At 35.9% G+C, this 16,049-nt stretch overlaps 1 protein-coding gene across 2 annotated transcripts in view; it reads left to right on the top strand.

Moving 5' to 3' along the window:
• The window catches only part of TBC1D8B (TBC1 domain family member 8B), a 70,307-nt gene that overhangs the window by 15,070 nt on the left and 39,188 nt on the right, over positions 1-16,049 (top strand). The window contains exons 2-7 of one of the 2 annotated variants that reach the window (XM_066249928.1): positions 3,142-3,252; positions 6,637-6,755; positions 7,231-7,456; positions 8,022-8,262; positions 11,066-11,273; positions 12,784-12,951. In XM_066249928.1, the coding sequence (XP_066106025.1) occupies positions 3,142-3,252; positions 6,637-6,755; positions 7,231-7,456; positions 8,022-8,262; positions 11,066-11,273; positions 12,784-12,951 (1,073 nt within the window). Of the gene's footprint in view, positions 1-3,124; positions 3,253-6,636; positions 6,756-7,230; positions 7,457-8,021; positions 8,263-11,065; positions 11,274-12,783; positions 12,952-16,049 lie in introns of both variants that reach the window. The other variant, XM_066249929.1, reaches the window with a different exon arrangement.

Genomic DNA, 16,049 nt, shown 5'->3' with positions numbered 1-16,049 from the left:
TGTATATTTATATGTACAGGCAGTCATACACTTGATTCTGTTTTCAACCTGAAGAAAGTACCACTTTTGGTTGTCTTACTACCACTCTTTTAGCTTTCTTTTCAGTGTATTCACTTTCCTGTCTTCAAACTGATAATATTCTCCTTTTTTCCATTTCTTAAATAATTTCTATTACATTACTTTGAGGAGGTTACCTGCATATGTTTAGCTCCCACTTTACTTTTGACCAGCTGCCACTTTCTAAGTTCTTGATTTGGCCAAATCTCCAGTTTCTCACAGTGACTTCTTCATGTTGGATGTGATAAAATTATTTTTCCTTTTATCTCCAAACTTTCCAGTAACTTCCTGTCTCTCATCCTCGTTCCCCTTCTCTCTTCCCTCACACCGCCTCTTTCATAATATTTGCCTGGCTTTTCTTATTTCTTTTTTTTTTCTTTTTTTGTATTTTTCTGAAGCTGGAAACAGGGAGAGACAGTCAGACAGACTCCCGCATGCGCCCAACCGGGATCCACCCGGCACGCCCACCAGGGGGCGACGGTCTGCCCACCAGGGGACGATGCTCTGCCCCTCTGGGGCGTCACTTTGCTGCGACCAGAGCCACTCTAGCACCTGGGGCAGAGGCCAAGGAGCCATCCCCAGCGCCCGGGCCATCTTTGCACCAATGGAGCCTCGCTGCGGGAGGGGAAGAGAGAGACAGAGAGGAAGGAGAGGGGGAGGGGTGGAGAAGCAGATGGGCGCTTCTCCTGTGTGCCCTGGCCGGGAATCGAACCGGGGACCTCTGCACGCCAGGCCAACGCTCTACCACTGAGCCAACCGGCCAGGGCGGTTTTTCTTATTTCTATTTCTTAAAGTCTTAACTTATACAGTAACTTTTTTTTTTCATATCAAATAACTTCTTTCATCTGTGCATGTTGCCATTGCCAATTTTTTTTTCTCTTGATACTTTATCCCCACTAGCAAAACCCTATGTCGGATGGCTAATTGATATTATGCCACTTTTGTGACCCCTATTTTTACTTTTTGCCAATTGCTACATCCACTCTCCCACCCTTTCCTTTCAGCTAAGCCAAATATCTCTTATCTCTTTATTCTATCTCCTGCTCTTCTAATTTACCTCCCTCTAAGCTTATAATAACTTCCTACCATGTCTGCCAACCTACCCATGTTCTTATTCAACTCTTTTTATACATGTTAAGATAGGAAAATAGCCAAAAAGCCTGCTTTACAATGATTGAATGCTTTTTCTCAAAAGTCTGCACTCTAATTTAGAGAAATGCCTCATAAAATAAAACCAACACTCAAGCAATCAAAACTTCCAGAAAGGAAAGTTTGATCTTTATATTTCAGCTATCCATTGATACAATTAAGTTGATAGTTTAGCTCCTATTGTGCCCAGAAATATGTTGAAAGTTAAGGATGTAAACCCAGAGGTAGATGTGGTAATTACCCTCAGAGAACTGAGAATCCAGATGAAGACACAAGATAATATACCTGAAGTACTTAGCAAGTAGTTGTAATAAGCCTAGCAGTCAAAATGATAGGTTTTGTTGTATAGACTGTAAGTGCTGTTAACTAATCAGAGAAAAGGGAAGACATTATTTTTGGGGTCGCCACTGAAGATTTTATGGGGAAAGTGGGTCTTGAAGAAAATGTAGAATTTAGATTAGCTGCACTAGGCTGTAAGACTTGTGTTTGCATTTCCAGGTAAAAAGATAATTGCTTAGCAAAGACCCTGAGGGAGAAACTAGTTGGTTGTTTAAGACAACAACCAACTTTGTTCTAAGGAAGAGTAGGAAATATAATAAGGTCAATAAATTGCAACTTACTGATCAAAAAGCTTTGTATTCTAAATCAGTGGTCCCCAACCTTTTTTGGGCCACAGACCAGTTTAATGTCAGAAAATATTCTCATGGATCAGCCTTTAGGGTGGGACTGATATGTGTATCACGTGACCGAGACAAGCGTCAAGAGTGAGTCTTAGACGGATGTAACAGAGGGAATCTGGTCATTTTTTAAAAATAAAACATCATTCAGACTTAAATATAAATAAAATGGAAATAATATAAGTTATTTATTTTTTCTCTGCGGACTGGTACCAAATGGCCCACAGACCAGTACCAGTCTGCAGCCCGGGGGTTGGAGACCACTGTTCTAAATGAAGAATTAAGAATTAATTGTTAAGCCTGGCCAGGCAGTGGTGCAGTGGATAGAGCATCAGACTGGGATGTGGAGGACTCAGGTTCGAGACCCCGAGGTCACCAGCTTGAGTGCGGGCTCATCTGGCTTGAGCAAAAAGCTCACCAGCTGGGACCCAAGGTCACTGGCTCAAGCAAGGGGTCATTCAGTCTGCTGAAGGCCCACGGTCAAGGCACATATGAGAAAGCAATATATGAACAACTAAGGTGTCGCAACGAGAAACTGATGATTGATGCTTCTCATCTCTCTCTGTTCCTGTCTTTCTGTCCCTATCTATCCCTCTCTCTGACTCTCTCTCTCTCTGTCCCTGTTAAAAAAAAAAGAATTAATTGTTGGAAATCCTTTTATCTAAGCATTTTAGTTAATCAAGGTTTTATCTTGTTTAAATAACTAAGATTTTTCCAATATTAGTTTTAGCTAACTGAGTGTTTTACTGTATGGTAAGCATTGTTTTAAGTATTTTATATGTAATAATAACTCATTTTATCTTTACAACAACACTTTGTGGTAGGCTCTATTTTAACCCCCTAATTTTGCAAACAAGCTAAAGAAAAAGTTATATACAACTGGCTCAAGTTAACATAAGCAAGTGACAGAGCCAGGCTTCAAACCCAGGTAGCCTCTAGTACCAGAATATGCATTCTTACCTGTTATATGCACTACCTTGTAAAGGGGTTATATACATAAGTGCTGCATTATGTATCTTGAGATTTGGACAATTGAACCTGACTTATTTTATTGAAAGATTATTTTCTCAAACACTACTCATATCGGAACACTAATTTCTTCATCAAGAATATCTTTTATCTTCAGGAAAAGAATCTCTAAAAGGAAACTTCGGGCTAGAAATTCATAAAAATAAGTCCATTGTTTTTTGTTATATGAAGTGGTATTGGTTTCATCTCTTGTAAAATCCTTATCTCAACAGTCTCTTTATTACAACAGGGCTTCTGGTTGGGACTCTTGATTCAGTCTTAGATTCTACAGCTAAAGTAGCTCCGTTCCGTATTCTACACCAGACACCAGATTCTCAAATTTACCTGTCAATTGCATGTGGTAAGTATGATTTTTAAGATGTGTAATTCAAACCAATAAGAACACAAATAAATTGAATAAATGTATTTATTATTCTTTATTTGAGGGAGAGAGACAGGAAGGGAGAGAAATGAGAAGCATCAACTCATCGTTGAGGCACTTTAGTTGTTCATTCATTGCTTCTCATACATACCTTGACTGGGTGGCTCCAGCCAAGCCATTGACCCCTTGCTCAAGCTAGAAACCTTGGGCTTCAAGCCAACGACCTTTGGGCTCAAACCAGTGACCTTGGGCTTCAAGCCAACAACCTTTGGGCTCAAGCCAGCGACCTTGGGCTTCAAGCCAGCCACCTTTGGGCTCAAGCCAGAGAGCATGGGATCACATTGATGATTCCACACTCAAGTCAGCAACCCTGTACTCTAGCTGGCGAGCCTTTACTCAAGCCAGATGAGCCCATGCAAAAATCAGCGACCTCAGGGTTTCGAACCTGGGACGTCTGCATCCCAGGTCAACATTATCCACTGTACCACCACCAGTCCAGCTGAATAAATATGTTGATACTACTCAGTTATTTTGATTTAGAAAAGAGTTAAATGTGAACTGTGAACTGTGAACACTACTTTGAGAAAATGGGAAGACATCGAATTGTTTACTTAAGAAGGATTACAGATTATTATGGTTTTTAAAACATTGATCAGTGTGAGGGACCTGAAACGTGTGCCAGCAGTGCTCATTCTGAGCATATTTTGATCATTGATGCTGCTTTATAACTCCTTTCTCAGCTTATTCGTCGTGCTTCACCGAACTGTAGGGAAGATGGGAACATCTCATAAAATACTGTGCTTCATCTGTAATAACTCAGATGAGGAGAATCAAGCCCAAAACTTAAAAGTCATTTTCTAAGAAAGTATAAGCCTGAAAAATTGAATCGTTTTTACTTGCATACCTACTTTCTCACAAAAGGCATCATATCCTTGAAATGCTTAGGAAGGGGGATGTTTCAGGTAATGCTACATATTCATTCCCCCTGGAGCAGTTCTGATGCTTCCACTTATTTATATTGTGGATAGAAAAGGAATTAGGATAATTCTTCCTAATAAAGCAACTCAAAAACTTTTTAAAAACCATGACAGTTTATTACTATTTTTATGATGCCATTATAATGTTGGCCTAAATTAGAATCCCAGACCTTTGTCTTTTTAAGTGTTGAAAGACTTTTTTTTTTTTTTTGCCTGACCAGGCGGTGGATAGAGTGTCGGACTGGGATGCGGAGGATGCAGGTTCAAGACCCTGAGGTTGCCAGCTTGAGCGAGGGCTCATCTGGTTTGAGCAAAGCTCACCAGCTTGAGCCCAAGGTCACTGGCTCCAGCAAGGGGTTACTCGGTCTGCTGAAGGCCCACAGTCAAGGCACATATGAGAAAGCAATCAATGAACAACTAAGGTGTTGCAACGCGCAACGAAAAACTAATGATTGATGCTTCTCATCTCTCTGTTCTTGTCTGTCTGTTCCTATCTCTCTCTCTCTCTGGCTCTCTTTTCTTTCTCATTTTCTTTTCTCCTCCTCTCTTCAAAAGTACATATATTTTCAAAAATTTCATGTGACTTTTGGATAGTTCATGTGTACGAACATATAGCTGCAGCATACAATTAATTTTTAAAGACATGTTGCTTGCTTTTCACATCTGCCTCTAAATTTCCTTTAGTGTTGCAGGTGAGTATTTTCTTCTGATTCCCTGATATTGAATGTTATTTAAACTAAATTAAGAAAACCTGCTGCTATCATGAGACATCTGTAACCTCAACTGTCAATTTGGTTGGTAGAAATTATTTAGAAAAATAATGTCCTTTCTACTTCTATTTTTTAAAGAATGATTATATAACTAATCCTCCAAACTGACTTAATACAGAAATACAATAGTTACCTACTGAGGAAGCTTTTTTATACATAAAGAGCCAAAATAAAGGCCTTAAAAATTTCCCGTGGAGTTTATTAAAGTTATTATACTTGATATGGTGACTTTAATTAACATGAATATGCCCTGGCTGGATAGCTCGGTTAGAGCATCAATCGGAAGCACAGAGATTACTGATTCAATCCCCAGTCAGGGCACACACAGGAACAGATTGATTTTCCTGTTTCTCTCTCTCTCTCTCTCTCTCTCTCTCTCTCTCTCTCGCCCCCCCTTCCTATATGGCTAAAACCAATAAAAAATTAACATGAATAAAATTCAAACTGAATTATAAGAAATGAGCAATTTTTCAGTTTCTTTTTCTTTTTTTGTGATAGAGAGAGAGACAGAGGGACTGATAGGGACAGACAGGAAAAGAGAGAGATGAGAAGCATCAATTCTTCGTTGCAGCACCTTAGTTGTTCATTGATTGCTTTCTCATATGTGCCTTGACTGGGGGGGGGGCTACAGCAGACCAAGTGACCCCTTGCTCGAGCCAGTGAACCTGGGTCCTCCACGTCCCAGTCTGATGCTCTATTCACTGCACCACTGCCTGGTCAGGCAGCAATTTTGCAGTTTCAATAATTTTTTTTTAAGTGTTACTCTCCAAATATTATATAACATACTGAGAAGTCAAGGTATTTCTTTTGACTGATATTTGTATAATTCACATTACTGGAGAGATCATTAAAGTTACGTGGGTCATATGTGGAGATTGATAACTGTAATATTCTTCAAGCCAAAGTAACCCAGAGCTAATTTATTGAATATGAGCCCCAATAAACCACCTTCCCCTGATTTAGCAGGTAACATGAATTTAACCTTGCTATAGGACAGCGGTTCTCAACCTGTGGGTTCTCGACCCACAGGTTGAGAACCACTGCTATAAGATTTCTGACATCTTTCATGATGTTTCTTTTAAGTGACTAGGATTTTTAATTTAAGGGTGACTTTGGGCCAAGGCTTCATACCTTCTGAAATAAGTTGAGTTGCGCAGTTGAAATCCACATTTATACAGTGTGCGTTGGGTTGCCACACGTGTGCTCCTTTCAGTCACACAGATTATAGACATAGTACTACATATTATTTTAAGACTAAGGTTTAAATTATGTTTATTTTTGTTCTGGTACTCTATATATTTTATTAAAAGATACTGGTTATTGTAGGCATCCGTTACTGGCATCTTGTTTTCAGAATTTTGTCTTTCTTCATAAGTTATATTTACTTTTCTCCCCTTTCATTAAATATTTTATTCTTTTTATTTATAATGAAAATAGTGGTCATGACCACATATAGGGATGAAGTAGAGAATAAATGGAATACCTTTGTTTTTATGAATATTATTTTTGAAAGTGAGCAAATATAATTTTATTTCTTTTGAATAAGCTTGTAAACATCAAGAGCAGTTTTGTTGTGGAGTTTTTCTTGAGTCTTTTATTCTTTCATTATTAATCAGGAGCCAGCAGAGAAGAAATAATGAAGCATTGGGATTGGTTGGAACAAAATATCATGAAGACCTTATCTGTGTTTGATTCGAGTGAAGATATTACTAATTTTGTACAAGGAAAGATAAGAGTAAGTGGCAATGGGTATAATTTGTAGATGGGATGCAAGAATCCCTGACCCTGTTACTTGAGGATCAAAGGCTGCATGGAAGGTCAGTGATTTATTGGCACCTTTTAGGATTGCAGAAGCGTACACCTGAGTGTCAGAATCAGTGCTAAAGAAATGTGCAAAGTTGGTGGTTAGTCCTTGGCGCCCTTGAGAGAGGAATATTTTCATTTTAATATCTCTTGAGTTTGGAGTTTGAGTTAGCACTTCACTTAATCAAAAACAATATTTAGCACCTATATTTGTGATAGCTCTTTAGGAGGCATTAGAAAAAGAAAATCTGCTCCCCTCTGTCCTAAATATGTAATATGCACACATATACATAAGACAAATTTACTGTGTAGATATACAGTTGTATTTGATGAACTGTTTAAATATACAAAATATATTTTTGTGATAGGCAATGATTAATTTTCAGAAAATATTTTGTCTCCCTTAGGGATTAATTGCTGAAGAGGGAAAACATTCTTTTGCAAAAGAAGATGATCCTGAAAAATTTCGAGAAGCTCTTTTGAAATTTGAAAAATGTTTTGGTTTACCAGAACAGGAGAAGTTAGTGACCTATTACTCATGCAGTTATTGGAGAGGACGGGTTCCTTGTCAGGGCTGGCTTTATCTTAGCACCAACTTCCTGAGCTTCTATTCTTTTTTGTTGGGCTCAGAAAGTAAGTGGATTCTATTGTTTACTATGACTTGGAGCTTGCTGACTGATATATCGACTCTGTAGTGGTGTTAGGTTGTATATAAAGTAATAGGATTAATATTAAGGGTAATTAAACTGTACCTTAAAAGATCACTTCACCTAGAGAAAGAATCATTTTTAGACTGGTTTCTTAACATAAGAACCAAAAAAAGTGTTTATAGAATGCCTTACATATTGTAGGAAGTGAATGAATATGAAATGATGATGGTGATCTGGCAGGTAACTCCTTTTATTCTGTTGTTCTATACTACCTACTTTCTTCAGACCATGCTATAATCCTTGCTTTAAACATACAGTATAAGTACCAGTGAGTAGGTAAAGTAACAGAATAATTTTTTTAATCTTTAAAGTGATAACTATTCCTAGAATCACCAATTATGTATGTTCACGGTTATGAATCAAAATTAAAGCTAATCTTGAACTCAAGTGTTTTAGTTGTTAATAGCATTTTTCAAGTAAAGATCTGATTGATAAACATCAATCAATATTGAGAAATTTATTCATATCTCTTTATAACTTATTTGCAGTAAAACTCATTATCTCCTGGGATTCAGTCTCAAAACTTGAAAAGACCTCAAATGTCATACTGACAGAGAGTATTCATGTGTGTTCCCAAGGGGAGAGTCACTACTTTTCAATGTTTCTGCATATTAACGAAACGTACCTTCTTATGGAACAGCTGGCAAGCTATGCTGTCAAGAGACTTTTTGATAAGGAAACATTTGATAATGACCCAATTCTTGATGATCCTCTACAAATCACCAAAAGGTATTCAAAGCTTAATTAATACTTACATTTTAAAAATATTGTTTGACCAAAGAACAGTAGCATTGATTAGTGTTAAAAGTTAACTGTTTTACATTATGATAGCTTTCCTTTGAAATTAATTATTAATGTTTTTTTAAGTTTGTTCATCTGTGTTTTGCAAGTAGTATTCTGTCCATGAAATTTAATCCTAAGAAGTAATAGAAATTTGAAAATGACTTCTTGAGATACCAGTAGGATTTGCCCTGGTGTGCTTTTAGAAATTTAGAGATTTATGTGTGGAGGGGTAGTCTGACTCTAAATTTTTGTATGAGTAGTCTAGATAGTTTCAAGTCCAAAATTGCTAAATGTATTATTTTAAAACATAACTTATAAAAAGCATAGCTTTTTTTTTTTTTGTATTTTTCTGAAGTTGGAAACGGGGAGGCAGTCAGACAGACTCCCGCATGCACCCGCCCGGGATCCACCCGGCACGCCCACCAGGGGGCGATGCTCTGCCCATCTGGGGCGTTGCTCTGTTGCAACCAGAGCCAGTCTAGTGCCTGAGGCAGAGGACACAGAGCCATCCTCAGTGCCCAGGCAAACCTTGCTTCAATGGAGCCTCGGCTGCGGGAGGGGAAGAGAGAGACAGAGAGGAAGGAGAGGGGAAGGGGTGGAGAAGCAGATGGGCGCTTCTTCTGTGTGCCCTGGCCGGGAATCGAACCCAGGACTCCTGCATGCCAGACCGATGCTCTACCACTGAGCCAACCGGCCAGGGCCAAAAAAAGCATAGATTTTTATGAAGAAGCAAGTTTGTGGAGTCAGTGGAGAATAGTCTTTAGAAGGAGAGTAGAGGAACTCCTGGATGTCGTAATCTCTTAGGACCTCTGTTTCTTCATCTGTCATTTCTACCTCAGAGAGCGCCTTCAAGGAATTTTGCAATATAATGTGTGAAAGTACTTTGTAAAATACAAATCACGAGATACATGCTAATCATTATTAGTGCCTGCATCAGACGTGTTTGTCTGATAGCTGTTTGCCACTGTACTTGCTTTGCTGAAACTGATCAGTGCACTTTCTTCCTGCTCAACACTCTGAACAGTTGACTGAAATGAGCATGCCAAAGGGGAGGGAGACAGGAGAGGATCCAGAAACAGCTAGTGAAAGCAGCTTCTGGAAAGGAGGATGAGGGTATAGACTGTCTGGGGAAGTGAGGAGGCATCTAAGCCACGATCCTATGGATAGACAGAACAAGTGACCTGGAAGGTTGTGTGATTGGTGTAATCTGAACTAGGTACAGTCATTCCTATTGCCTAGTCTTAAAGTATTCCTAAACTCTGTATCCATAAGGATTCCTTTATGAGCATGCCTCCTTTTCTGTAAAGTAGATCAGTGAGGTGAATTTTTTACATATATTACCAAAATTAGGTCCCAGTGTGCATGATTTATAAATAGAACTCTGTAAGGATTAAGAATCCTATTTGTTATAGTTGGGCATTTTTGTTTGTAGTTTTTATTTATTTTTTGATGGGGCACCATAAACATAAACTTTTTAGCCATTTTATTTCCCTTAACCCCTACAAGGCCACTTATCAATGAATTATTCATTACCAAGTCTGCATTTAGATACAGGATACAAGAAATCCACTTTTGTCTATGTGCATTTTTAAAAATACCTATTGAAAATTATTTATATATATAAATTATATATATATATCTAAATCATTTTTTCTAGTAAAATAAAAAGACTAGTTATTGAGACTAGTAAGTCTAAAATGGATTATCTGATGTTTCCACTTATTGTTTTTACAAATATGTATTATTTTTTAACTTAAACAATACAGAAACATAATAATTACAGTTAAGTTGTGCATATCCTTCCATGTTTTTAATTCATGAATTAAAAAATATTTGTAAAACCCATGAATTGGACAAAATATCACATATTATTCTATAATTTACCCTCCCTTGAAATAATTTATCATGGAAATCTTTTCATTGATATAAATAGACCTCATCCTTATAAATAGTAATGAAATAACCCACCAAATTTCAATTTAAATGAGTTATACTTTAATGTGGTTTCTTGTTTATATTAGAATTATTTTGAAAGACATGATGAAGTCTCTCATATTCAAGTAGTGTGTGCCAGAAGGATTAATTTAGTTATAATTTTGTTGGCTTTGAATTAGAACTTGCATAGTTTATTAGATGGCATTGCTGCTTAGTTCAAGTGTTTAGTGCTTCTAGAGAAATTGTACTGTCTTAAATAATTGGTTTTTATTTATATATTTATATATAACTGAACAAGTAATCTATGTTTATTGACATCTATCCTATGCCCAGTATGGAGCAAGTGTTGTTTTATCTTGCCCCTACTTTGGATTTTTAAACATTAATATTAGCTTTTACACACTATTATTCCTGTCAGAATTTTGACTTCATAAATTTTCATTCTTTTATTTTCTTTGAACTGGGTCACTCGTGATTCTCTGATAACCAGATATAAAAATCACTGTTTGCCAAGATTGGTTTTAGCCATTCACATAATATGACTATATAATAATATAATATTCTTCCAAAAAATAACTTAACAGATGTTTTGAAGACCTATGTCATCTCTAACTTTGGTGCATTGTAATCCACTACTGAAATGAAATCGGAACAAAATTAATTTGTTAGGAATCAATATGCTTATTCCACGTCATAATTTGTTTAAGAGCATAGCTTTTGCTTTACAGCAAGTGCATTTGGATTAATAATCAATATAGACATGTGTACATTTTAGAAGTCATTATTTAAGTCCTGCCTTTTTGCTTTCCTACAGAGGTCTGGAAGATCGAGCCCACAGTGAGCAGTTTAATGCTTTTTTTAGGCTGCCCAAAGAAGAGACTTTGAAAGAAGTACATGAATGTTTTTTATGGGTACCATTCAGCCACTACAGTGCTCATGGCAAAATGTGCATCTCAGAAAACTATATCTGCTTTGCTAGCCAGGATGGCAGTCTCTGTCATGTAATCATTCCATTTCGAGAGGTAATGTAAATTTGGTTACATGCCAGTTTTTAGTTTGAAGATATTATCATTCACACAGAAAAATGTCCTTTAATTTTGCAAATTATTAAAAACTCAATATGCCACATTATTTTAGTAATTTTTAAATAATCATTTTTTAAGTCCAGCATTCTTCTTCAGGAAAAGAGTGCTAGGATGAGAGCCTTATAGCTCTTGTTGGAAGTGAAAAAAGAAAAAATATATTAAAATGTAGAAATAAGGTAAGGGTTTAGGATGTCTCAGATCAGAATATGACGACTCAGACATTTATGACATGAATACCAAAATTTAGACATTTGATGTATGTGTTCAAGAAAAAAAGAATTGATAGCTTTTGTGGAAGTCAGAAATAATCAGTATTGCAGTGCTGAATTTTTACATTGGTATCATTTTTAAAGACTACATGTTAAGACTTTTCCTTGACAAGTGAAATAACTTGCACTGAGGTTACTTGTATCAGAGGTACAACTAGTACCTAAAGTCTATTTTATTTTTAGGAAAGTAGGAAATTTTATTATTTTTTAAATTTTTTTCAATAACAGTTGACATTCCATATTACATTAGCTTCAAGTGTCAAGTATAGTGCTTAAACATTTATATGACTTATGAAAGGATCACCCCAATAAGTCTAGAACACCCTGACACTATACATCGTTATTACACTATTATTGACAATATTCCTTATGCTGTACTTTACTTCCCTGTGACAGTTTTGTAGCTGCCAATTTGTACTTCTTAACTGCTTCACCGTTTTTGCCCAGTCCCCCCCCCAACTGGCAACTATTAACTTTGTTCTCTGTATTTATGAGTTTCCTTTTGTTTTGTTTTTTTATTGGTTTTATTTTTTTAGATTTCACGTGTAAGTGAAATTATAAGGTATTTCTCTATTTTCTGTCTGCTTCATTTCACTTAGCACAATACCCGCCAGGTCCATCCATGTTGTCACAATTGACAAGACTTCATTCTTTTTTATGGCTGAGTAATATTCCATTGTATATAAGTACCATAACTTCTCTATCCATTCATCTATTTAGGGGCACTTAGGTTGCTTCCATATCTTGGCTATTATAAATAATGCCACAATGAACAGAGGCATGTGTATACCTTTTTTAATTAGTGTTTTGGATTTCTTTGGATAAATACCAAGAAGTGGGAAGGCTAGGTCATATGGTAGTTCTGTTTTTAATTAGTTGAGGAACCTCCTTACTATTTTCCATAGTGGCTGTACCAATTTTCAATCCCACCAATAGGGTACAAGGGTTCCCTTATCTCCACATCCTTGCCAACACTTGTTTATTGATTTTTTTTTATGATAGCCATTCTGACAAGTGTTAGGTGAGATCTCATTGTTGTTTCCCAAAGTCTATTTACTTAATAAGTCATACAAGGGACTTAAACTTTTAGCTACAAAAGAATAAGCTAAACACGTTTTGCCTGAAGATATCAGCATCAATAGAGGATGTGATTCATTTATAATATGTTTCCCCCCCAGGTCTTAGCAGTAGATACGACAAATGATTCCAGCAGATCTGTCATCGTTAGTATCAAAGGGAAAACAGCATTTCGCTTCAGTGAAGTTACAGACTTTGAACATCTGGTGGCAAAACTCAGGCTCAACTGTGGGGCAGCTTCAAATCAATATCATGATATTATCACAGAGGTAATTATATAGCAATCAAATTTTTATTTTGAAAAAAAGGTTTTTGTTTTGTGTGTGGTCCATTATTTCAAATAGAATTCATAGAGCCTTTCCCATCCATTCTTAGGTTTATCTTTTTTTAAAAACTAATACAAAAGAAATTATATCTAAGTCCCATTATAAAAATCAGAATTGTAAATTAAGGAATTTATCCTTTTTCAGGAACTCATCCTTTATTTTTTCAAATTTTAGTTTTCATTTACAGTTTACATTTAATATGATTTTGTTTTAGTTCCAGGAGTACAGCACAGTGGTTAGACAATCATATACTTTACAGAGTGTTCCCTCTATATTTCCGGTACCCACCTGGTACCATCTATAGATATTACCATGTTATTGACTATATTTCCAATGCCGTATTTTATATCCCAATGATTATTTTGTAGTTACCAATTTGTACTACTTAATCTCTTCACCTTTTTTCAATTTTATTTATTCTGTTTTCATTTCTTTTTGTGTGTATGACAGAGACAGAGAGAGGGACAGATAGGGACAGACAGACAGTAAGGGAGAGGATGAGAAGCATCATTCTTTGTTGCAGCAACTTAGTTGTTCATTGATTATTTTCTCATATGTGCCTTGACCCGGGGGCTGCAGCAGAATGAGTGACCCCTTGCTCAAGCCAGCGACCTTGAGCTCGAGCCAATGATCTCGAGGTTTCAAACCTGGATCCTCCACATCCCTCTCTGATGCTCTGTCCACTGCAACACCGCCTGGTCAGGCTCTGTTCTTTATTTCTTAAGATTTATTTATTGATTTTTAGAAAGTGAGGGAGGGTTAGAGGGAGAAAGAGAGAAAAAAGAGAGAGAAATATCAGTCTGTTTCTATATGTGTCCTGACTGAGTATTGAACCAGCAACCTTTTGCTTATCAGGACAATGCTCCAGCCAACCTAGCAATCTTGTCTATTCTGTTTATTAGATTCCACATATGAGTGAAATTGTATGGTATTAGTGTTTTTTTGACCGACTTATTTCACTTACCATAATACCCTCTCAGTCCATCCATGCTGTTGCAAAAATTTCATTCTTTTTAATGGCCAAGTAATATTTCATTGTATATCTATACCATTACATTTTATCCACTTATCTACTGATGGACACTTGGGTTGCTTCCATTTCTTGGCTATTGTAAATAACACTGCAATGAAGATAGAGGTGAATATATATTTCTGAATTAGTATTTTAGGTTTCCTCAAATATATACCCAGAAGTGGAATTGCTGAGTCATAAGGCAGTTCCATTTTTAATTTTTTGAGAAATCTGCATACTGTTATCTACAACGGCTATACCAATCTGCACTCCCACAAACAGTTCATGAGGGTTTCATTTTCTTCAAATCTTCACCAACACTTGTTGTTTGCTGATTTATTGATGATGGCCATTCTGACAAGTGTGAGGTCTCATTGTTGTTTTAATTTACATTTCTCTAATGATTTGTGATATTGAGCATCTTTATATATATATATATATATATATATATATATATATATATATATGCCATCTGTATGTCATCTTTAGCAAAGTCTCTATTCTTCTGCCCATTTTTTAATTGAATTGTTTGTGGTTTTCAGTGTTGAGTTGTATGATTTTTTAAAATTTTTGTATAATTAATCCCTTGTCAGATGTATTATTGACAAATTCTTCCATTCAGTAGGTTATCTTTTTGTTTTGTTGATTATTTCCTTTGCTATGAAAAACCTTTTTAGTTTGAGGTATTTCTATTTGTTTATATTTTTCTTTCTTCCTCTTGCCTGAGGAGATATGTCAGAAAATATATTGCTAAGAGAAATGTCAGTAATTTTACTGCCTATGTTTTCATCTTGAATTTCTTTGGTTTCAAGTCTTACATTTAAGCCTTTTAATCTATTTTGAGTTTATTTTTGTATGTGGTATAAGAAGGTGATCGAGTTTCTTTTTTTCTTTTTTTTTTTCTTTTCTTTTCTTTTCTTTTTTCTTTTTTTTGCACGAGCAGTTTAATTTTCCCAACACCATTTATTGAATTCACTGCCTTTACCCCATTGTATGTTCCTGCCTCCTTTGTCATATATTAATTGACCATATAGGCATGAGCATATTTTTGGGCTCTCTGTTCTATTCCATGGATCTATGTGTCTGTTTTTATGCCAGTATCATGCTGTGTTGATTACTATGGCCTCATAGTATAGTTTGATATCAGATAGTGTGATACCTCCCACTTTGTTCTTTTTTAAGATTGCTGTGGTTATTCATGATCTCTTGTGGTACCATATACATTTTTGGATTATTCGTTCTAATTCTGTGAAAAAAGCCATTCCTATTTTCATAGGAATTGCATTGAATCTGTAGATTACTTTGAGCAATATGGACATTTTAACAGTATTAATTTTTCCTTTCCAGAAGCACAATATATGCTTCTACTTGTTTGTATCTTCTTCATTTTCTCTCTTCACTGTCTTATAATTTTCCAATTACAGGGGGTCCTCAGGTTACAACAGTCTCGACATATGACGTTTTAAGTTTACGATGCTCACTCTCATAGAAACTTAAAAAAATGGAGATGTGAGGGTTTTCGGCCTGGCCTTTAATGTCATACTACAGTATAGTGTACAGTACAGTATATTTATATATTTTTCCTTTTTCTATGGCTTAGTTGTGTTTTTATGTTCTAGATTATGATTTTACAAATATGTTAGGATAGGTAAGTGACTTAGGCTAGGGTATGTTTTGACTTACACCAAAATTTGGATTATAGCACTGTTATAGGAATGGAATTGTATCATAACCTGAGGACCCCATGAATAGGTCTTCGACCTCCTTGGTTAAATTTATTCCTAGTGTTTTTTGAGGCTTTTGTAAATGGGATTGCCTTCTTAGTTTTTCTTTCTGATAATTCATCATTGGTTGATAAAAATGTAACTTATATCTAAATATTTATTTTGTATTCTACTATTTTACTGAACTCATGTATCAGTTCTAGTAATTTTCTCATGTAATCTTTAGGGTTCTCTATATACAGTATTATTCATCTTCAAATAATGACAGTTTTAATTCTTAGGAACTCATACTTTAAAAAACTATT

This window comes from Saccopteryx bilineata, chromosome X (genome assembly GCF_036850765.1).
Source record: "Saccopteryx bilineata isolate mSacBil1 chromosome X, mSacBil1_pri_phased_curated, whole genome shotgun sequence".
Lineage (NCBI taxonomy): Eukaryota > Metazoa > Chordata > Mammalia > Chiroptera > Emballonuridae > Saccopteryx > Saccopteryx bilineata.
The sequence above is the reverse complement of the archived record's forward strand: the minus strand, read 5'-3'. Positions and strand labels throughout refer to the sequence as shown.